This window comes from Grus americana, chromosome 2 (genome assembly GCF_028858705.1).
Source record: "Grus americana isolate bGruAme1 chromosome 2, bGruAme1.mat, whole genome shotgun sequence".
In the NCBI taxonomy this organism is placed as follows: domain Eukaryota; kingdom Metazoa; phylum Chordata; class Aves; order Gruiformes; family Gruidae; genus Grus; species Grus americana.
The window spans coordinates 104,246,329-104,270,110 of NC_072853.1; the positions used below are offsets into that span (position 1 = coordinate 104,246,329).

The 23,782-nt window shown below is 40.6% G+C and overlaps 1 protein-coding gene across 7 annotated transcripts in view; it reads right to left on the reverse strand.

Moving 5' to 3' along the window:
• Positions 1-23,782, reverse strand: part of LOC129203530 (collagen alpha-1(XV) chain-like) — a 159,491-nt gene that overhangs the window by 11,557 nt on the left and 124,152 nt on the right. For 5 of the 7 annotated variants that reach the window (XM_054818144.1, XM_054818145.1, XM_054818142.1 and 2 more), the window contains 11 exons: positions 23,688-23,765; positions 23,533-23,568; positions 18,127-18,180; positions 17,987-18,046; positions 15,859-15,927; positions 15,441-15,482; positions 13,043-13,088; positions 10,259-10,348; positions 6,125-6,174; positions 3,004-3,114; positions 846-990 (listed from right to left, as the gene is read on the reverse strand). In XM_054818144.1, the coding sequence (XP_054674119.1) occupies positions 846-990; positions 3,004-3,114; positions 6,125-6,174; positions 10,259-10,348; positions 13,043-13,088; positions 15,441-15,482; positions 15,859-15,927; positions 17,987-18,046; positions 18,127-18,180; positions 23,533-23,568; positions 23,688-23,765 (781 nt within the window). The remainder of the gene's footprint in view (positions 1-845; positions 991-3,003; positions 3,115-6,124; positions 6,175-10,258; positions 10,349-13,042; positions 13,089-15,440; positions 15,483-15,858; positions 15,928-17,986; positions 18,047-18,126; positions 18,181-23,532; positions 23,569-23,687; positions 23,766-23,782) is intronic. The other 2 variants (XM_054818143.1, XM_054818146.1) reach the window with 2 other exon arrangements.

Consider the following 23,782-nt stretch of genomic DNA (forward strand, 5'->3'; position numbering starts at 1 on the left):
TATTGCTGATACAAGCCAGGATGCTGTTGGCCTTCTTGGCCACCTGGGCACACTGCTGGCTCATATTCAACTGACTATCGACCAACACCCCCAGGTCCTTTTCCACCACGCAGCTTTCCAGCTGCTCTTCCCCAAGCCTGTAGCATTGCATGGGATTATTGTGACTTAAGTGCAGGACCTGGGACTCAGCCTTGTTAAACCTCATACAGGTGGGTCTTGGCCCATTGATCCAGCCTGTCCAGATCCCTCTGTAGAGCCTTTCTGTCCTCAAACAGATCAGCTCTCCTGCCCAACTTGGTGTCATCTACAAACTGACTGAAGGTGCACTCGATCCCCTCGTTCAGATCATTGATAAAGATATTAAAGAGAATTGGCCCCAGTACTGAGCTGTGAGGAAAACCACTTGTGACCGGCCACCAACTGGATTTAACTCCATTCACCACAAGAACAGCATCTTGGCCCACATTAACATCTTCCCAAATTTAGCCAACTGCTCAATTTGATAGATTTTTGCAAAGCTCTCAAGGCAGCCTGTCTCCATTATGTAGACTTCCTTCCAGTCACAGCCACAGTGACACAGACACGGTGAGATTTTTCATGCAATAGTGCTCCCATGGCACTAGTCGGTGAAAATTGTTTGCAGAGAAATTGTCCGTTTTGTGCTCCCAGTTCCAACTCACCCCCCAGGAGAAATGGGTAGAGGGCAAGAGGATAGATGGGAGCAACCTGGTTCAGGTGTGCAGAGTGGGTGGGCAGGCAGAAGAACAGGTACGTAAAGCAAGTGGCAGTGTGTATGGGCAGATGCACTCACATATACAATGAAAAGCAAAATCACACCCTCTCACCTGAGCCATATATTGCAGGGGGTCCTGGTGGGCCTGGTGGGCCAGGTGGGCCAGGAGGTCCAATTTTTCCATATCCTGGTAAGCCAGGTAGGCCAGGTAATCCTGGAGGTCCTCTAGGTCCAACAACTGAATCCCCTTTTGGTCCCTATCAGTGATAAGAAGTATTTCTTTGAGTGTATCCGTTTCACTGCTGCGGGGCTTTCATCTCTGGTGGCAACATCTTCTGAAGGCCTGCCACCACACCACAGTTTAGACATGAATCTGTACGTAATTTTCTTCAAGGAGGCATAGATATTAATGAAAAATGAAAACTTTGACCATATACTAAACTAAATTTGAGAATTTTTCAGAAAGCTTTCTTAAAGTTCTGACACCCACTCCCAAGTAGCTGATATCTGCAAAACTCTCAACAGTACTCTCAAACTCCTGGATCTCAACTCCGCTCATGCTGAAACTACTCGATTTGATGTGCTTATAAGATATGAGTTTGTCTGAAGGTACATGGTGGAAAGCTTTAACATAAAGTGTGTCTGTGCAGGGTGTATGCCTCATGATGAACGTTGTCTTCTGACTGCTGTGATCAAATGTCAGCTCATACCCCTTAAGCTCTCCAGCTGCCAGTCTTCCAGATCAAAAAGGTTCCAGCTCACTATGTTTCCAGTTTAGCAGCGTGTCCTCAGCTGGGATGAGGAGGGTTTGCGCTCCCTGTGCTCAAACTGGCCCTCATACATGGAACAGTTTTTGGACCCTGGACTAGGAGAGCTCAGTCTGCGATGGATCTCAGCTGTGCCATTGAACTCCTTCTTGCCAGGGGAAGAATTTCTAAACAGGAAGATGGTTCTCAGCAATGTGGAATAGCATCAGGGGAATTTCTGAGGGTGAGGTTGCTAACCTAACATTTCATCCTCAGCTGTGACCCAGCCATTCCTTGGCACAGAACATGACCACAGAGTAATGCATTACACACATTTGTTGCCAGATTCCAGGGATAGACTAGTTTCCAAAGAATAAGTGCATTTGATTCCAAAGCAGCTGTGGTGGCAATTACGAGAAGATAAAACAACTAGGTAGAGATTAGACAGTGGCTGAATTTTACAAGAATGATTTAGACAGGTACACACTGGACTTTTCATTCATCTTTTTGGATTATTGGAATAAAAAATAAAATTCATCATTTAGATGGCAAATAATTTTCAAGTCAGCCTCTGTCTAACTTTATATAGCATATTTTGCTATAAGTAGTAGCGTCACAAGTTATATATACTGCCTTAATTTGTAATGCTATTAATAGCATCAATCTACCTACTGATTGTGGTGGATTGACCTTGGCTGGATGCCAGGTGTCCACCAAGCCGCTCTATCACTCCCCTTCTCGGCTGGACAGGGATGGGAGAAACAGAAGATGGAAAAAAACTTGGTCAAGATAAAGGCAGTTTAATAAAACAAAAGCAAAAGGTTGTGCAAGGAAGCAAAGGAAAACAAAAGATTTATTCTCTACTTCCTGTCAGCAGGCAATGTCTGGTCACTTCCTGGGAAGCAGGGCTTTGGTACACGTAGCGGTTGCTCCAGAAGACAAACATCGTAAGTAATGAATGCCCTCACCCCCCTCCTTCTCTTAGCTTTTATTGCTGAGAAGACGTCATATGGTATGGAATATCCCTTTGGTCAGTTTGGGTAGCTGTCCTGGCTGTGTCCCCTCCCAAGATTTTGCCCATCCCCAGCCTTCTGGGGGGACTTGCGGGGGGGGATGGGGATATGTTGGAGAGACAGCCTAGGTGCTGTGCCAGCACTGCTCAGTAGTAGCCAAAACACTGGTGTGTTATCAACATCGTGCTAGCTACCAATATGCAGCACAGCACTATGAGGTCTGCTATGGGGAAAATTAACCCCATCTCAGCCAGACCCAATACATTGATATAGTTGTATTAGACAGCCGAGCATAACGTTAGATCAATTTTTCATAGCAAATTAATTCTGTGCACAACAGCAAAATGTCTGTGTTTATGCTTAACGCAACTCTCACATTCACCTAATGGCTAGCATATGAGTTTTTATATAGTTCTTAGCGTTATCTTGATGTTTGTCTCTTTTTAGTGCCTTCTAAATTAAAACAATGTGTACCCACAAATATTCCTATTCTACAACTTGCATAACTTACAACTAATCCTGGTCTTCCAGGAGGTCCAGGGGGTCCTGTCAGAAAAAACCCTCCGTTTGGTTCTCCTTTTTCTCCTTTTACACCAGTGACTCCGTTGTCTCCTTTTTCACCCTTGAAAGAGAACGTATTTCAAAACATTGAGCTGAAGTGAGATCAGAACTCTATGCACTGATCTTTTAAAGTTACATGAAATCTCTAAGCTTAATAAAGAAAAGCATCTACTTGAAATCTTTTTGACATCAGTTCCTCCTTCAGTGATATGGAATGAAGAGGAATGCTTTCTCTACTGAGGCTGCAAGGCTCTCTCAGGGCAGGGCCTAGGGGAGGTGAGGTTAGGAGGAGGCAGAGAAAATGCCTCTGATGCTGTTTCCTGCTATTCTACCCAGCAAAACCTTGTTCTGTGTTGTAGCTAGAGGCAAAGAAAAAGTCAGAGGAAGCATAAAAGCCTGGCTTTCTGCTTTTCTCTGTCATCAAGGAAAAAGCAAAGCAAGATTGACATGGAAAGGACAGTAAAAGTATGTGGCAAAGTGAAGATTACTGTGCATAGGATGCGAGAGAAGGGTGGGAGTGTGTACCAGGATAACAGAAGAGACACCACACAAAACTGCAGACACTTTGAACTGCGTATCTTGTCCTGTCCTTCATCGTTGATTATCAGTTAGTTTGGGGAACAGAGTGATAGGTAAGAAGAAGCATTTAAATACTAAGTCATTATCTCTCTGTGCAAAATGAGCCCCAGCAATTGTAGGTTCCTCCTCACATTATTTCCTTCTGTTTGTCTGCTGTGTTTTTCCCTTCAACTTTTTTTGGTCTCCTTTGTTTCACCTTTCTGAGAAATAAACCTGTGAATAGAAGAGGCAAAGAGTAAAGCAAGAATGGCAGGTAGCTGCAGAAAGCCAGTAGAGATGGCTATGTATAGCTCCTCCTCTGACTTTTCTTCTTTTTATTTTCCCAGTACATAGGACTATAAAGCTTTCTGTATGGCATGCCATTTTGCAGAAATGAAGGACTAGATGAAAAATGAGTTCTTTGTAGCTAAAGCTGTAAAACTACAGACACTACTCTATAAGATCAAAGAAGCCGTATCAGCTCTGTTATGCATGTATGGGGCACTTTATATCATAGGAACAACTTAGCTGCCCTCAGCTAAGCAGAAACAAAATCTGAAAACCAGACAGCACGAAGAGTCCTTCAAGGAAACTGACAGTACACTGCTTTTGGTGGCATCATTAAATGATAACTTGATTCAATTTTTTTCAGATCTTCTACTGATAAAGAATCTTGTTCACTTAGAAACAGTTAAAATAATATTGCATTGGTATTCATTTTTGTCACCTGAAGCAGTCAGGATAATAATAGAACACAGAGAGACCAAACACATCAAGGTATGGGTATCACAGAATCACAGAATGGTAAGGGTTGGAAGGGACCTCTAGAGATCATCTAGTCCAATCTCCCTGCTAAAGCAAGATCACCTAGAGCAGGTTGCACAGGATCACATCATGATGGGATCTGAATATCTCCAGAGAAGGAGACTCCACAAGCTCTCTGGGCAGCCTGTTCCAGTGCTCGGTCACCCTCAAAGTGAAGGAGTTTTTCCTCCTGTTCAGATGGAACTTCCTGTCTTCTAGTTAGTGCCTGTTGCCCCTTGTCCTGTCACTGGGCACCACTGAAAAGAGTCTGGCCACATCCTCTAGACATCCACCCTTTATATATTTATAAGCATTGATAAGATCCCCTCTCAGTCTTCTCTTCTCCAGGCTAAACAGACCCAGCTCTCTCAGCCTTTCCTCCTACGAGAGATGCTCCAGTCCCCTAATCATCCTCATAGCTGTCTGCTGGACTGTCTCCAGTAGTTCCCTGTCTTTCTTGAACCGTGGAGCCCAACACTGGACACAGAACTCCAGATGTGGCCTCCCCAGGGCGGACTAGAGGGGGAGGATAACCTCCCTCGACCTGCTGGCCACACTCTTCTCAATGTACCCCAGGATACCATTGGCCTTCTTGGCCATGAGGGCACACTGTTGGCTTATGCTCAGCTTGTTGTCCACCAGGACTTCCAGGTCCTTCTCCACAGAGCTGCTTCTCAGCAGGTCAACCCCTAACCTGTACTGGTGCTTGGGGTTGCTCTTCCCTAGGTGCAGGACCCTACGCTTGCCCTTGTTGAAGTTCATTAGGTTTCTCTCCGCCCAACTCTCCAGCCTGTCCAGGTCTCACTGAATGGCAGTGCGGCCTTCTGGTGTGTTGGCCACTCCTCCCAGTTTTGTATCATCAGCAAACTTGCTGAGGGTACACTCTGTTTCCTCGTCCAGGTCGTTGATGAATATATTGAATAAGACCAGACCAAGCACTGACCCTTGGGGCATATCAATAACTACAGGCCTCCAACTAGACTCTGTGCTGTTTATCACAACCCTCTGGGCTCTGCCATTCAGTCAGTTGTCTACCCGCCTCACTGATGACTCATCCAATCCACACTTCCTGAGCTTGCTAATGAGGATGTTATGGGAGACAGGGTCAAAAGCCTTGCTGAAGTTGAGGTAGACAACATCCACTGCTCTCCCTCCATCCACCCAGCCAGTCACACCATCATAGAAGTCTATCAGATACACTTTCTTGTAAGAGATTCCATGAAAAGTAGTTTCCATCACTTTATTTTATTCAGTGTGCTTAAAAGATAAATAGTATTACACACAAGTGATTTTCCCCCCTCATGTATTAATTCTTGCTAATTTTTTCTAGAAGCCCTTTAGGTAATGGATGTCTCCTACCTGGGCTGGCATGGAAACAGAAGCATTCAGTTATGGCAGATAATTTATACCAACTTATGCTAGGTAACAGTGAATTATGACTCACTTTAATACTACCAGGAAGGCAAAAAGCTTCAGTAATATAGCTTTTTTCAAAAGTCATCTTTATATACTTCTGACATCTGCTATCTCTATAGTTGTAATAAACTGGCCTGTACAGATGGAGTTTAAGAAATCAATAGATTTGTAATTGCTGATGCTCTTATCCGTTTTGTATATTTCACCATGCTATACTGTTTTATGTTTAATTTATAGTAAAGTACACTTTAAAAAAGCTTAACAGAACTCAAACACAAATGGGATATAATTACCTTTATGCTATTAATAAAGTGGCTGAAATATGATGGAGGTAGAAGTGGACCTGAAAAATGAAGAAAATACAATAAAGTACAATAATTATGTGTCCTTTCCAAAAGCTCTGCTTCTGATATTAATGGTTTAGGAGCTTAAAGGAAAATTATTTACAATAATAACATTAACCTTTAAATCTAACAGATATTTTTAGTTTGGTTTCCTAACAAAGCAAGGCTTACATGCCCTATCTTGTCTGTCACTCCACCTTAACTTCTGAATCTGATTGTGAATTTCAGACAAATTTGAAAGCAAAGAAGTTTCAAAGATGAAAAATTCTCAGTTTTCTGAAAAAAAAAAGAAAAATGCAGCTGGGCAGAGAGTGAAAGAGAAGCATCCAAATTAACCCCTTTGATGGAACCGAAGGTAAAAGAAAAGCTTTCCATATGTTTTGCCAGCAGTGGGGTGACCAATCAGTAGCTGTGTTATCTTTCACGCAAGGACAGTACCATAACTGACTAGAGAAACAGTGTTACTGCGATGCTGCTGATGGTAGAATAATTGTTCCTTGTCATTTCTCTGCAACAAAAACCAATATCAGTATCAATGGCTATACCACCTGTGTTACGTTGTCTGCCAATGGTGGTCAGCCAAAGCTGTCAAGCCAGCACAAAAAGTCTAAAAAGCCTTCAAATAGTCTGTGTGGCCTACACTTGGAAAAAAAGTCTGTTTTACAGCTGTCCGTAACAGCTTGATGCATTTACTTCAAATGTGTTCTGATTAATTTTTGAGATCTTTGGTTCTGACCCTATGCCAGCCATAGGACTTAGATCTCAGTATGCTATCTCAGATACAATTAAGTCAAGTAGACATTATATACATCTGTACTCTGGGACAGAAATGTATTCTGACTATAGAAGCTATTTTGATTTTATTCCAACCCTGCCAATTATAGCTTACTGCAGTAATTTGCTTGATCCATGTGAGGGGATGGGGAACAGACAGGTGGAATGGAATGCTAGGTGTCCTTCTCAGATGTTGCTTAGTATTAATTTCTACACTGGGCAATATCTGAGGTCTTTCTAGGATGACCAGCAAACAGACTAGGCCTGGGCAAGGTACATGAGGAAGAAGGAGGTCACCACTCAAAGTGGAAGTAAAAAAACCAGTGGTAGGGAACCAGTAGGCTCTACATACAGTGGTAGGTAAACTGTATTAGATCAGTTCCTCAGCCCTGAGGTAAAGTGGCATGGCTTCCATCCATACAGCTAAACTGTCCTCCTCACTCCTGAAGCATGAGACTTATCCATACAGCCTATTGCACCCATCCCTGGCTTAAGCTATCCCTCAGACCATCCTATTGCACAGGAGAGCGTAACTTGTTGTAAGCCGAATCCAGGCCAGGAAACATGGAAACAATTAAACTGCAGGACAAATGTCTTCTGTGTCCTGGATCTGTTTACTTTACTAGTATACACACGCAGAGAAGTTTGCCTGATGTGGCTTCTCAACGGGCAAACCTAGTTCAGTCCTCTTCTGTCAACATTCAGTGGAGGGCTGGTAGGCAATTTTTGGTAGGACCTCTAGGGATCTTAACACTAGCCAGGGGGAAACATACTTTGTTGTGTGGCTTCTGCTGGTAGACCAGACATTTTCATTTCAGTTTGTTTTCAGATGTTGCTGAAACAGACTAACAGCACTTTGCATGTGCATAATCAATGGCAAAAATCATGCCTTCCCAACAATCATAAAGTCACAGAACTTTGGTGGCCTTTCGTTTAGAAAATGGGAAGCTACACTGCTGTCAGATCTGGGATCTGATCAAAAAATTAACTTAGCCCCTGGAGCAACAGAACTCACTTACTACCAGAAGTAATGCTTGCCCAGCGAGAAGCCATCTTGCTCCACCTCACTGATTTTCCTTTAGCTCCATTCTTTCCAGGATTCACAGTGAAAAGGATGAAACTTCTTCATACAGAAAAGAAGGTCTCAGGACAAACAAACAGGCCAAAGAGTGGATTTGGATGAGTGTGAAAACTTACCCAGAATGCCAGGTTGACCTTTTGGGGAATGACTTGCAGGAAAGAAGGTGGTTGACATTTGTTAAGGGCCAGCACACTGCAATAAACACTCCAGCCTGAGGCAATTGGGTCAGAGACTATGATGCAGTGAAGTCTACTCCTCTATTTCTAAATGTGTTTTCTTACAAGGCTCCAGACTGTGTTCCTCCAGCCAGAAATACTGGGGTTGTGCTGAGGCATATCACATGTGGTTGGAACACAGCACCTATGCTCTGGATACTTACTACACCTGCCTCTATATACTATACCTGCCTCTATAAAGTGCAGCCTGCCATGTACCCACTTTTTGTGTTGGCTTCATATTTTTTCATGGTATTAATTAATAGAGCCTGTTTGTGAGGTTGAAGAGGAGACATTTTGTGAAAAGAAAAAACAATTTCACTGAGTGGACAAGTACCACAGTTGAGAAAACTTTTCTGGTTGCCAGAACTCAACAGATACTGTAGTGGAAGCAGCTTCAATGATCTGTCCCTCAGAGAAGGTTTTGAAAAATTTCTGTACTTTAATCATGTTCCACTACCCTGAAACTTCTGGCTTGTGAATTTTCACTGTCAATGATTATGTGGGTATCTGTGAGACCTAGAGAATTGGTTTGTACGAAAGAATATTTTAGCAACTACATCAAGAAGCAAGAATCAAACAGGACTATTTTTTAGAGCGGCAATAGAATTGGGTCTTAACATATTTTAACTTCACAAAATATTGAAGCTATTTGGAATCGTTTGGTAAACAAATAATTAAGTCTCTGTTATTTTAGGAGAAAGGTGAATTCAGTTTTCAGTTTAACCAGAATTCTCATGTTACTTTCACCATCCTTCACTAGCTGCAGTTTTACAAAAAGATCATAAGCATAATCGTCTCATAATCCTCTCCTTCTGAAGCACTTGAAATTATCAGGTATAGGCAAAAATACTTGTAGGACATTAATTTGCATTAAATACAGAACCTGGGAGGGAACAGACATGTTCATAGTGGATAAGCCAGCACAGAAGAGAAAATTTTCTTCATTTCTGTTTAGGAATGCTACTTGCTTCTTCTTTTTACAAGTTTATTGATGACTACGAAGCACTAAACACTTATTTTAATGCACTGGATATTGATCAGAATAAAAATTAATGAGGACAAGACAAGAAAACAGATTTTATTAGAACAAAGAGATGTCCTCTTAGAAATAACCAAAAAATCATCTTCAGTCAACAGAACTCTGTCTTTGGAACAAAGACAGAAATATCCATGTAGATGTAGTTTTGTATTTATTATCAACACATTAGAGGACAAATATTATAAATATGGTATAGCGACTTTAATTTGATATACTGCTTCTTCTATTTCAAATGATTTCTGGCACTGACCAAAGCATTATCTCAGTATATGAGATTTCAAAAAATGTCTAGAAAAGGAAAAGTTTGTAATAGCAATCTTTTCAAATAGATGGTTGTTTCTTTAATTATTTTTGAATGTGTAAGAATTAGCAATGTGTATCAACTTTCTGATACAGAAAAGTAAATCTTTGGTGACGAACATCTGTTATGATGCTCCTACCACCAGTGAACTGGTATTTTTAGTTCACACAGACTTTTCATTATTATCACAAATAAAGCATAGATAATAAAAAGTTGGTTGAAATCGAGATCATCTAGTTCCACCTCCTGCTGGAAATGGCCTTGAACTCAGAATGCAGAGGTGTGTTACCCTGAAATGGGAAGCACTGGGGTTTAGCGCACTTGGCTCAAAAAGATTGACAACAAAATGATATCTCAGGAAGTGGACGTGATGTCCTTCTAAGATTTCAAAAAATGTCTGACCAGCCCGTTACATTTCAATATCTATTCTTGTACTTAACACATTCATAACACTCACAAATGTGCAGTGCAGATAATTCTTTTCAGAAGACGTTTTTGATAACATTATGGGCTTTGTTGTTCTGTGTGTCAGTTCAGCAAGGAACATAGGTATAAGTCTTTAGGCCAGGAAGATTGCAGGGGTATGTATCACAGTACTTTGCTGAATTGCTTTTTAAGTTAAACATGTATTCCTTTACAGGATGTCAATGACATATCAGATTTAGTATACCTGGTGGTCCTGGAGCACCTCTGTCTCCCTTTTCTCCTTTTAAGTCCACTGAACTGTGCAGCTCCCAGGAATCTCTGTTTGCTTTAGCACCTGCCATAAAAGCATCACAGATTCACGTGGACTTGCAAACAGCAGAGACTATAGCAGTGACAACCAAACCACCAAAAGTGAGAGCAGACTTTTCCATATATGTGGGGCACATGGCTCCAGTCCCTATATGCTTGTCTCACTCTCCTCACGAACATTGAATGGCTGCCTGATTGTCCTCTCTTATCAACCCCAACACGAGCAAGACAATCTCTCTCTTAGGAGTCAATCTTTCACTCTCCATTCCCTAACCACCTAGCAAAAGACCCTCTGAACAAACCTGTTCTGGCATTTGTGAATTTCACTAGGGCAAGTGTAGAAACAGTTCCTGAGTTATGGCTCTGCATTTGATACCACATCTTCTATCTCCAGACTCCAAAACAAACCAGTAAGTGATAATACCTGCAACTATGAATGTCAAAAATGTTATTGTTTATTGTTCCTTCATGTCATAAAAGCATTAATAATGAAGAAAATGTTCTCTGAGAACAGAAATGCTTTTAGCATAATTTTCCATCCAGGTGAGCTAAGGGTAGAATTGCACCCAAATACATCTGGATTTCTATTTTTCTAGATATTATTGAACTTTCATGGTAACCTTTACCCTATAAAATATCTGGGTAAAATGACTCCTGAGTATTTAGATTTCTTAGGTCTGGTTTCTCTCTTTGTTCTACCTGAGTAATTGCTAATATCTTTGCAAAATTAATGTAAAATAACATCATTCTGACAAAGTAACATCTTATAGCCACTTCCTTCAGGTAGAAATGCCTTTTCAGGTTTAAGGCTAGGTGGTCCTATTCTGAGTTATGAGCAGGAAGGGTGCTGAAGTACAATGACAAGCAGATATAAGACACATCTCTTGAAGTATTTTTAATGGTTCCCTGCCAGTGATATCTTCAGCCCCTGTGGTCAGTGGTGATCTATGCTGGGAGTCAGTGGAGCACTAAGAACACTGGCTCTTTCCTAACCTGATCTGATTACATTTGTGAATTTCACTGGGGCAAGCACAGAAACAATCTTTTTCTTGGGTATCCAGTCCATTCTCCATGACTTGGTGCCACTTATAAATAAGACTTTATTGGTAAGAAAGTCTTAGTTTGAAAAACAGTTACAACATTTTTCCTTCTTCCATTTCTGCAGAATGAGATGGACTTCTTCCCTTTCAGAGCCCCATGTTACAACAGAAGTTTCCAGACAGTTCCTCTCTGCACTTCTCTTTTGTCTTTCAGCCATGAGAGGTGAAAGTTGCTCATACTCCCCTGGGTCTCCCCATGATCTGTCTGGTGACTCAGCCTCTAGCTGTGAGCCCATGTTCAAATGCCTATTGACAGAACAGTGGGGTCTCATTTTACGTTGCACTGATGCTAATCACAAAATCTCTCAAGTGTGCAGTTAGAGAGTTTTCCAAGTTGTCATCTGAACCCTAACTGTCCAACTGTGACATCTTCAGAGTTATTTTCCAGGCAGATTTCCAGTCCAGTCATCAGTATTTTAGGTCATCTTAAAATACTGAGACCGATACAGAGCTTATATAAGCAAGCTCTGACTTTCCCTTCTTCAAAGTATCTTCCTTTACCACTTACTATGTCTACTCTTGCCCCTTTGAATTTAAAGTACCACTGGACAGCCTAGGCTCTATGGACTTAATTCTGTGGACATAGCCCTGAAGAATTGTGGACAATCTGCCAAACAGAAGACTTAGGCTTTCACTTGTAAGAGGTAAGTCAGGCATTCAGCAGTAAGGATCCAGAAAGCAAGCTCAAGGCATCATCGTACTCCACAAATCTGACCCTCTATTGTCCAGAAACCCCTTTCCATTAAAAGGAGGGAAAACTAAAAAAACTTCTCCAGCCTTGTGACAATTTCCTGGGTTCCTCATGTGTGGAGTTTCTCATCCTCCTTCCCCATTAGTCTTCCTTCTTTGTCTGCCTGTCAGGTTTTTGTCCTAGCTACTCACGAACCCCAGAAATTACTTTCTTTTCAACAGGCCTCACCTTCCTAGTGAAGGAGAGGATAAGAAACATTTCTTCTGTCTCACCAGAAAATTTAACCCCCCCCTCCGCCTCCCAGAAAGAATTGTTAGTAGCTTGTTTCTTTCCCTTAGTGATATTCTTTGGGATTCCAGCAGCCAGTATGTGTTGAACCCGCCTGTGATAATTTTCTTTCGAGCAAAAGGATGTGAGCTCAGTTTTTTTGGTATCAGTCACTCAGAGAAGGGAAGTGGTTTTGGTACCATCAGTTGAACACTGGAGGAATGAGACCACTTACCTGGTTGCTTGGTAGGATGTAGTATCAGGTGGACTTTAGCATTTGCATCTTAGGAACATTGCCAGAGCAGAGAGTAATGACTTAGCTCAGCCACGTGTGACACCTCTGGTCTGATAAAGGACTTCTAAGATTAGATCTTGCAGAAACTGTGTTGCACTGCTCAATTTATAAATCTTAGTCTTCAAAGTGCAGACCTAGGCTCATTTGTTCTTTAGCCTACATGCTGATACTGGAGCAAAATATGATCTTACAGTTTCACCAGAAAAAGAAGCAAGACCACTTTATTTTTTTCCTTCCTTTTCCCCCATAAACCCAGTTATGCAATAGCCAAGAAAAAGCAAAAAGAGCTTAACTAAGGACTGCGCCCCCCCCCCCCCCAAAAAAAAAAGCTTATTTAAACTAAGGTACACAAAACTAATTACTCACCATGGACATTAAGAGATTCTTGGTTTCCAGGGTAAGGAGTGCTCACCTACAGAGAAAGAAATCTATTAAAAATTATCCATACACATTAACCAATGGAAGTGCATTACTTGGTGTGACTGAAAAGCCTGGAAGATTTGCATGCTATCACAGTAAATATTATAACAACACTCTGGGATTATCTCCAGTTTGACAAATTCTGAGTATTAGCTCATCAAGCTTTTTTCAGGATTGTGCTTTCTTTAACATGCAACATGCTTTCAGCAAGAGGGTTAGAACATGCATTTTGAAGGCATCAGCAAATCCTGCTCTCAGTCACGCCAGTGAAACATCAGACAACTCATTCTCCAAGAACAATTCTGAATTTACATCACTGCATTTGAAAGCAAGATTTGATTTTTTACTGTAAGATAACAGACTGTGTTTGTAAATTTTTCATCAGACCATATCTATGCCTACTGCTTGATGCTGACCTGTGCTCCAGATGCATTGAGACCACAACTGAGAGGCAACCGATTCTAGTCTATCCTGCTCTGACATCAACCACCTGTAACAGTGGGCATGCTACTTACCTCTACTGCCTGTCTTCAAAATAGGAAAGAATTAAAATGTGGCACAGTGCTTGGAAATGGACAGGTCTTAGTACTAGCTAGTACTATTTATATGAATCTAAGCAAACATATGATAAAAAATTGAAGGTGCTGCATCTGGCTAATCCTGTAATTAGCTCTTAGAACTCTTACTCACGTGGATAGCTCCATTAACTTCAGAAGTTCAGTTCACATGAGGAAAACTTGTGGGGTTCAGTCTGTAGTTCTTTAACAATATTCATTTATGAAGGCATGTACAGCAGACTTCTTATCTATAAACTCGGATATGTTTAGGAGATTATTCACAAATGCAGGACGAATTTATCTAGCATACTCAGATGCATGAAGAGGTATTTACAAGTACAAGTTTCTGTTACTCATGCACATAAAAGCTACTGCTGTTATTCACTGATCGTAACCTTGAAAAGTGACTTTTTATGATTATCTAAAATTCAGCTAAAATAGGCTTGTATTGTTTGAACAGAGTTAAGGTTGGAAGGCATTTCTGGAGATTTTCTAGCCCAAAGCAGGATCAACTACATCAGGTTGCTCAGGGCCTTGTCCAGTCAGGTTTCAGAGGTGAGGCTGACTAATCTGTATATGATTATGGACATATGCGATTAACATCCAACAATGTTATATAATGGGAATGGGAAGATTTAAGGGAGGAATTCAAAGAGGTAAAAAGATGGTGCCTGGAGGTGGTAGGCCAAAACTGTAGAAATGTCAAATTACCATAGAGTAATGGCTATTTATATTAATTAACAGAAACATCCATAAGCTGGGATACATCTTTCTTCAGCAGTAAGGCTAGGGTGATGATGAGTATCAATGCATCTAGTATAGTGTAAGTCAAGAGCTGCTTCTCTAAAATAAGTGAAAAAGAACTGGAATGGAAATTGGAGGAGGGGGCACAATACTATTTTGAGCTATATGGTCTAACAGAAAAGTAGAAGAGCCATACTGCACACCATACTATTCAAGACTGTGGCTCTCAAAGACAGAACCCTTTCCAAGTACCTAACCCATGGCTTAACAGTACAATATTGCTGTGGGGAAAGTACTTCCAGGACTGAACTCTGTTCGCAGTTCATTGTAGAATGTAATTTCCATGATTCCTTAAACAAAAATTGCATCAAGGTGTTCTGAGAGTATAAACCCCATCTCCTTTCTTTTGATACTATATGTGAAACTGCAGGTCCTTTGAAGGCAATGGGGGCTTTGTCATTCCCTTTAGAAAGCAGGGGCAGAGCTTCACCTGCTGCCATTCTTGAGATAATAAATATTTATATGTGAATAGACTGCATTTGAGGGTCAAATAAAGAACATGATCTTTCTTTTCTGATGCATCTTTCATGCCACAATGAAGTACATAACAAGTCTTATTTTGGACAGGGAAATCAAAACCAGTTAAAGACATAACAACATGGAGACAGTATTTATATATACATCTGAAAAATGTGCGTACATGTATGTATAAACATTCAGCTCCCCAAAGCAACTCTTAAACTATGGAAACACAGCCTTTGAAAGGCATTAAAAGTGTTAGGACAACCAAGCAATCAAAGTGGTTTAAGCAAAAGGTTCTAGTGTTTCTAGTTCTGTTATATATTTTATATATGGCTAATTTTGGGTATCTAAATATTTGAAAATCTGTTAGCTTGAAGACTAGGTAAAACACATCTCAGGTGCAAAGCAGAAGGCAGGGGGAGAAAAGCTGCAAAGCTACTGTGGTTACATATACAGCTACTTTGGTTATGTACTGTCATGGCCATGCATTTTGCTAGGAGCAGATTCTGTGTGTGACTTACTGGCATTTTGCAGTGAGGTCTGGGAGAGACTGGGAAAACTGTCTATGGAAAACAGGAAGGGAAATTGTTTTAATGAACATAGGTATAATACAGCAGATAATACACCAAATAGATCTAATAGACATGATGGGAGAAAGCCTGGAAACAAAAATCAGCACCTCCCGAGCAGAGAGCCCAGCTTGCTGTCTAGGAGCTCTCACAGGTCTCTCAGCAGGTCCCACTCTGTGTGTGGGACACAAAACTCTTACATGACAGTGGCTCCATTTAAGAGATTTTTTCCTATGCACACAAGCAAGGTCACCCACTGTAAATTGTGTTGTCTGAAACAAGTTTTGATGTTTCCTGTTGCAAACTGTTTCTAGAGCAGCACATTTCTGCTACAGAGATAGGCCAGCAACTGATCCCCAGTGGTACTTACTCCTTTGATATAAACTATACGTCCTGGAGGTCCAGGGGGCCCTGGGGGTCCAGGCAAGCCAGGAAGGCCCTGGCAAGAGAAAATGAAAGAAGAAAAATATTAGATCTTTTCAAATGCAATACAGCTGTGCCTATGGAAAGAAGGCCGAAGGGCTCAGAGGGACCCATTTAACCAAGAAGTTTTGTGTCAAATGGTTTGAGGGGACACTGAGCATTCAGTTACAGGGACCAACCTATCAGATGAATTTTAATATTTAACCTAAAGCACTCTGTGGAGAACAAAACGGTCTAAGGTTGTTGCTTCCAGGGCGAAAAAAACCCCAATTCCAAACTGGAAACCCCAAAGCACTAAAAATTGAAACTAAATTAAAGGCAATAGAACTCTCGTCTAAGGAAAAGTAGGTATCCAAGACTGGTCTGAGATTCTCAAGACAACTGAATTTCATATATTTTTTCAAGTACCAGTCAGATAACTACATGCTAATTAGCACCTTCAAGGAATGTTGCTAGACTGGAGGTGTGAGTGCCCTTTACAAAAAAATAGGCCAACTCTTTACTGTGTCATTTAAAAACTTAGCACCACGCCATGTCCATCTTTCACTCCATATCAATGCAAATTTCTGTGAGGTGACACATCATCTCATCAATAATCAGAGATCCATTAGATTTTATCTTCTCTGAGCACTCCAGGAAGGACTATTAGAACATGTAGCCTGTTTTGTTTGCTTGTTTGCTTTAATCTCCTAGCCTGATGTACTTCATCTAGCTACACTTGCTTTAATAGTTTTTGTTTGGTTAAGGCAGACAGTCCAGAAAATGAACCTTGATACTGATTGAAGATATGAAGGAATGGAAAATCTACTTTAATATATTCTGCCAGTGGCTAGTAATCTTTTCTGTCATTTTCTTCCAGTTAGAATTTGTCTGGTTTCACCTTCCAGAAACTAAATTTCTATTTACACCTTTCTCTAGAGGTGTAAGCAATGTTTAGTACATGGTCTTTTCTTTCTGTAAAGATACTTAGATACTTACCAATTCTCAGTCTCCCTGGTAGTCAGATAAAGCAGTATCATCATCTCACTTATATTTATTGTCCAGATAGACAACACACTTGTGTTTTGCAGTTTATCTTTTTTTTTTTTTCCTTTAAACTAAGTAGAACCAGAGGACTCATGCAACAGAATTAATTTACAAAAAGTGCTATACTGAAATACAGTGATATTAACTAGATCACCTCTTCTGATGCCCAGCCAATCCTGACCTTATGATTTCTATGCCAACACAATAAAATATCCTTGTCTTTTTTCCCAGCATATCTCTGATGCAGATGAAATATCACTAGCTGCTGTTGTAGTATGGGTACCAATTTTTCTAGCACAGAGCACCCCATGACATCAGAACAACCACACAAATTACTCTGTTATTGTGAAACTTATTGCTTATGCTCAGCAGTTTCTTGCTGTGTAGTCCAGACTTACTGTTTGCCATGAGACCACTTGTATGAATTCTTTTCATAAGAACAGACTTGCAGTACTGGCAGCTTGGTTCATCAGTTGTCAATCCATAATTACAGGTTTTAATTATGGGCAGGGGTATGCTATCATCCATGCAGTGGTCATTATTCTGGATACACATACCTGGCAACTTAAGCAGGTAGTAGGTACTAGCAAGTATCTCCTTGTTAGCAGAGTAGATGCCACTTCACTATGATATGCTTAAGTGCTGTTTGTACCTGTGTTGGATAACTAAGAGCCTATGGGAGTATCTTCACACCATGAGGTGTCATACTGATGGCCTGGATCAGGAAGTCTTTGATATATAGAAAGAATTGGCAATCCCAGATCATTTGCTATTTGAACCAGCTATGCTAACTGTAAATCACACATATAACAGTTACACCTGGGAGCTGATACAACTATGTATATCTGCGAGAACTGTCCATATGGACCCAGAAGTTGATTTTTCAATGATTGTAACCAGATAGGAAAAGTAGCAGAAACATATAATTATTTTTAAATCATTTCAGGTTTTTAGTCCTGTCATCATTTTAAAGAAATTAATGCAAATCAGACTTGACTTAAGATTTTAACAGGATTTTTTTCAACTAATTGCAATACATAAGAACTCACATTAAATGCCTCGCCTCGATCACCTTTCACACCTCTCAGTCCATTCAGTCCTGGGCGGCCCTGAAATAAGTAGAAATAGTGTAGTATGTGTCAAAAGCAAGTTCCTCTATCTTTATTCCACTTGAGAGCATAATACATACTGGACGTCCTGGGAAACCAAGTTCTCCTTTAGGTCCAGTAGGTCCTATTGGTCCCTGAACAAAAAAAGAAAATGTGATTATGGAGAATATATGGAACATATCTTTGATTTAGAATAACAGGCATAGTTTTGTATTTGCGTTAAAAATCAGTCTGCGATTGTCTGCAGAAAACACACAGAATGTCTTCTCTACTTGCTCTGCTGAAAGCAGAAGCTGAGGCCTGCATGTAACAGTCAACTCTGGCTTGGAAAAGACCGGTCATCTGAAACCGAGTCTGAATACTCAGCCATTTGTAGGGTGTGCAATTCAAAACTGAGTAACCATGTATCAAAGGAAAATTAAATGTATCAATCAGCAGAAAAAAGGCAGTTAGTCAAGTATGCTTTGTGCAACTCCATTTTATTTGCTTTGTTTTTCTAATTATTTTTGAATCAGGCCCTATGAGGAAACGTCTGTGGATCAGCCAGACGACTCATACAGTGTCAGGCTTCTGCATGCCTCTTGCCAGCCTGGGTATGTGGATTTCTGGGGCTGATAGTTGAAACAGAACCGGTCCTTTATGCAAGAGTGACTGACCCATCAGGCCTCACAAAGTGATACAAGTGACTGCAAAAAGAAAGGGCAAGCAGGCTGCCTGGGAAAGTGGTCCAGGACTACGGATGATCTATGATTGGGCATTTGCAAGCACACAACTTCTAGGCAGCCAGCAAGTGATCAGCAAAAAGCGGTAAACCCAAGGATACCACAAACTTTCATCTGCTGTCAGCTTCCTGAAACTCAACAGAACCCCAAGGTCGAGACAATCTCTTTACATATGTATCAACCTTTATGGTTTCATTTCCTTTTTTCAGTCTGGTGAAATGCTAAGAGATATCCTTTCTTGCATTATTGGTTAAATAATTTCTGTCTATAGATGTCATGCAGATACCACTTACAGGCAACAACTGACGTGTTTAATCCTGAGAAATTACAGCACTTTCAGTGTGATTACTGTAACAGACTTTCTATTGCTACCTGCAATATGGTGGTTAACATAGACCTATGCTCATGGAAGAAAGACATTGGATATTGCATTGCTTACCACAATTTCAGCACATCACTTTAATGGTAATAAACATTTGTTGGCATTGTGACTGCTACTTCAAAGCATAACTAGCAAACAATCAAAAAACAAGAGGAAATCCCCATCTTGCCACTCACTTGCTCTTGATTATTAAGGAAAGCGGAGACTAAGAAGGAAACAAGCCTGTGGCAAAACTAAGTCTCCTTATTTACTGTCTGGTTCTGTTGCCATGTTATCTCTCAGTTCAAGGCATAGAGGGAGCATGGGCAAGTGAAGAGGTAGAAAGGTTGCAAAAATAGCCTGATGTTTATACTTGGATGATTTGCATACTCAGAGTTTTGAATCTCATCTGATCAGCAGAATATTGATGTGGGAATACCATCTGGATTCAAATACCAGCCTCTTATCAATCCATTTTAGGAATTAAACTATTGCCACATTGATAGAATTTTCAATCAACAAAATTTTTTTTTTTTTTTTTTGAAACTGGCAGTGTTTGTCCTTGCCTTTATGTAATATCATTTCACTGAAAAGTGATGTACATTCATAGAAAATTTATCTGATGATGATGAGATGATTTATCTTAGCATCAAGCTGAAATTCATGGATTAATTGTTGTAATTTTTACCATCCCAAAACTGAAGACTGGATTAAAGATGAAATTCAGAAATGGTTAATATGTGAACATACTGATTCGTAACATCACCATTGTAATCAGAATTTAAAGCTCACTAATGGCAGCTGAAACTGTTCGACGATGGTAGGATCTTTATTAAACTTCTATTTAGTTTCCTGTTTGAAGGTAATTTCTGCCCATATGATCAAAGCTAATGCCTGTGTCTAAAGCAGGCAATAGACTGCTGATGGACTCTGGCAGATGTAAACTTCAATATTAGGCTCCCAAGTTTTCAAAGTTATTCAACCCACCCTTCTGTGCTACCAGAGCCAATAATCGGGTTTGAAAAAACAAAAAAGAGAAATCCAAAATGTTGTGGGATATTTTTCTATTTAACTTTCCGGTATTTAAGCCTTTAAAGAATACACAAATCTGAGCTTTACTGAGCAATGAAGATGATTAGAAATAGACTTTTTAGTTAGTTTAAATAAAGAGAAGTGTCTGGATCTCATGCTTTAACTGGGAATTCAAATAGGCATCAACAATGTGAAAGTTGACCATGCTGGGGCCACCTTTACTATTTCCTCTGTCAAAGTGCCAACCCACCCCTGACAGACGTTAGTGACTTCCTGAGACAGAAGTCACAGCTAGAAGTGAAAGAAGGAAGTGAGGAAGCCACAGGAGACTGCTTACCAGAAAAGGAAAGTTCATTTACGACAGCAGAAAGTCAATTTGGGCAGACTGACACTATGGTTCTTACTAAAGGCTCCTTCTTATTCAGTAATGTGCAGCGGTCTGCTTCCCTGACAGTGAACAGCCTAACAGAGCAGGTAAAAGATTCTCATTTTCCTGTGGCAGGAGGTTGGGCTCAGTTTGTCACTTCTGCTTTTGCTAATAACCGTACTAACCTCCTGACTATCCCTAACTCTCATCTGCCAAACCACTACTCCTCTGTAGCTCCTTTTGCTCCAGATTCCTGTGGTCCTCTCTTCTGTCCAGCTGAAGTCTCAAAAAGGAGGGGAGCAATGAGTAGAGAATTTTTTTTAAATTCTAGAAACTTGTATATGAGTTCATTGTGCCCTAACAGCACAGAGGAATGATCGGAGTCCCCAGCTAGCTCACAGCTGTTCTTGGGCCAGAGTCTTACTTTGTGCAAAGTGGTACAGAATGATTGTAACGAAACTTTGATAAGTTATGCCACAGAGGCTCTGGCCCAGTACTCTGAAGTCTGTATATTTTTGCTGCACAGGACTCCCACTGATTATAAAGGGATTTTTTTCTATGGAACAATACCAAAATGAATCATCCCCATCAGCAGCAATGATCAAACTAGAGTTCTGCACTAAGAAGAGGAACTGGCTGAGCAAAGTCTTGAAACAGATTCAATATGCCAAATTGTCCTGCAGTGTAATCATTCGCACCAGTGCTGGCAAGAACTTCCTCTGAATGGCCTTGTCTGCACGCTAAACTGTATGAAACGTCTTGTGGCAGTACAAAAGGAGATACAAACACAGAGTTTGGGGCTGATAGAGAAAGGACATGTCCTGAAGGGTGCACAGCAACAGGAAGAGAGGCAAGGAACACAAGCTAGAACATAGCTGCCCATGGCAGGGGGATTGGAACTAGGTGATCTTTGAGGTCCCTTCCAACTCAAACTATTCTATGATTCTATGAACATGAGAAATTCCAAATAAATATAAGGAAAAACTTTTTTTACCCCAAAGGTTGTCAAATACTGGAATGTGCTGCCCAAAGGTGCTGTGGAATCTCTATCCTAAGAGTTGTTGAAGACTCAACTGGGCAAGTCTCTGAGCTAATTAGATGTGCTTTGGGTGGTGGTGCGGACTAAATGATCTCTGACGTTCACTTCCATTCTAAATTATTCTATGATTCTGTGCTAAGGTGAAACAATAGACTCATCTTGCAGTCATACAAGGAAGAGAAAAGGAATTGCCCTTCTGGTGAAGTTAGGATAGCCCCCTCAAGGTATTCTGACACACAGCAAGAAAGCAGTTACTTAGCACACTCAGCCCCTTTTAAAGACCACAGAAACTGATGGCAAAATCTCCTACACACCTTGGTGCACAGAAATGACAACACCTACTAACATTCACTTAGGCACAAGAGGGACCAGGCTACATCAAAAGCAGAAGCAAAGAAACACTCAACATCCTTGATCTTTGGAATACTAGACTGGAAGAAATTAATTCCTGCTCTAACACTACTGAATCTGGGCAACTGTGCTTGTTTTATAACTAATTTCTTGTGCTTTCGTATGTGTCCTGGTTTTGGCTGAGAGAAAGTTAATTATCTTTCTAGTAGCTGGTATAGTGCTGTGTTTTGGATTTAGTATGAGAATAATATTGATAACACACTGATGTTTTTAGTTGTTGCTAATAGTTGTAGTGTCTACACTAAGTCAGGACTTTTCAGCTTCTCACGCCCTGCCAGGTGCACAAGAAGCTGGGAGAGCACAGCCAGGACAGCTGACCCAGACTGGCCAAAGGGATATTCCCTGCCATAGAACATCTGGCTCTGGATATAACTGGGGAAGTGAGCTGGGAGGTGGGATTGCTGAAACAAACTGGGCATCAGGGTTTTTTTTTTCCTCCACAGATGGTGATCAATTGCATTTGTGCATCACATTATCATCATCATCATATCGTCATCATCGTTGTCGTCATCATCATTATTATTATTATTATTATTATTATTAGTATAGTATTAGTATTATCATCTTCCTTTGTTATCCTATTAAACTGTCTTTATCTCAACCGATGAGTCGGGTTTTTTTCCATTCTCCTCCCTATCCCACTGTGAGGGGAAGAGGTGAGCGAGCAGCTGCATGGTGCTCAGTTACTGGCTGGGGTTAAACTTAAACCAGGACAATACAACATTCTCTGTCCAGTCAAAAATATCAGGTTGAGTGCCTCAAAATCATGATTTCGGTAAATGGTTTGACTCTACTGCCTGATTTGCAGCTTCCTCAGAATCCAAGTCAGTTGCAAATTATTGGTACTGACAGAAGTTGAGCCTGATGTAGTCAGTTGTTTTAATGTAAATAATACAAATAGAGAATAACTAGATCAGAGAGGACCTTTAGAGATCATCTAGTACAATCTCTTGCTCAAAGCAAGACAAACTTCCAAGTTAGGTCATGCCACTCAGCACCTTGTTCCACAATCCACCATCTCTCTGAGCACCTATTTGTGTGTTTAACCATTTTTACTGTGATTTTTTTTTTTTGTTATAACTAATTGGAATTTCCCTTGCTGGAATTTGTGATCATTGGCACTTGTCTTTTTCCTGTACACCTCTAAGAAGGACCTGACTTTGTCTGTTCTGTAATTCCCTTTCAGGCAGTGGCAGGGAGCATTTAAAGCTCCTCTCAGCCTTTTATTGTCAGGGCTAAACAAACCCAGTTCACTCAGAGTCATAAGTTATGTAAGTTTCTATCTCTGATGATATTTTACTGTTTAGATAGTAATGGATACATTTGTGCTACCAGAATTTAAATTCTGAATCAAGTCAGTAGTTTACAGCACCACATATGTAACAACCACATTCTTTTCTGAAGGACACAGATCATCCTGAAGTATGAATACTCCCTATCATCCATACTCAGAAGGAATTAAAAGATAAAACAAACTACCTTTACATTTACTATTATCTGTAAAACGAAAGCAAAACAAAACAAAAAATCCACTTATTTTTGGAAATGTCTTACCATTGGTCCCACCGATCCCACCGCTCCAGCTTCACCCTGTTCAGGACAGACACATATAGAGCAATGACAAGGAGAACTCCTGCAGTATCTAGCAGAGGTGGCTGGTAACAAGGCCACCAAACATTCTGGAGGAACACCACACAATATTAGCTCACCTTCTCCCCTTTTCTTCCTAATAATTCAGTTAAAGATCCATCAGCAGCGATGATAGCTCCTGGTTCTCCCTTTTCACCCTGCAATTATCAAAATA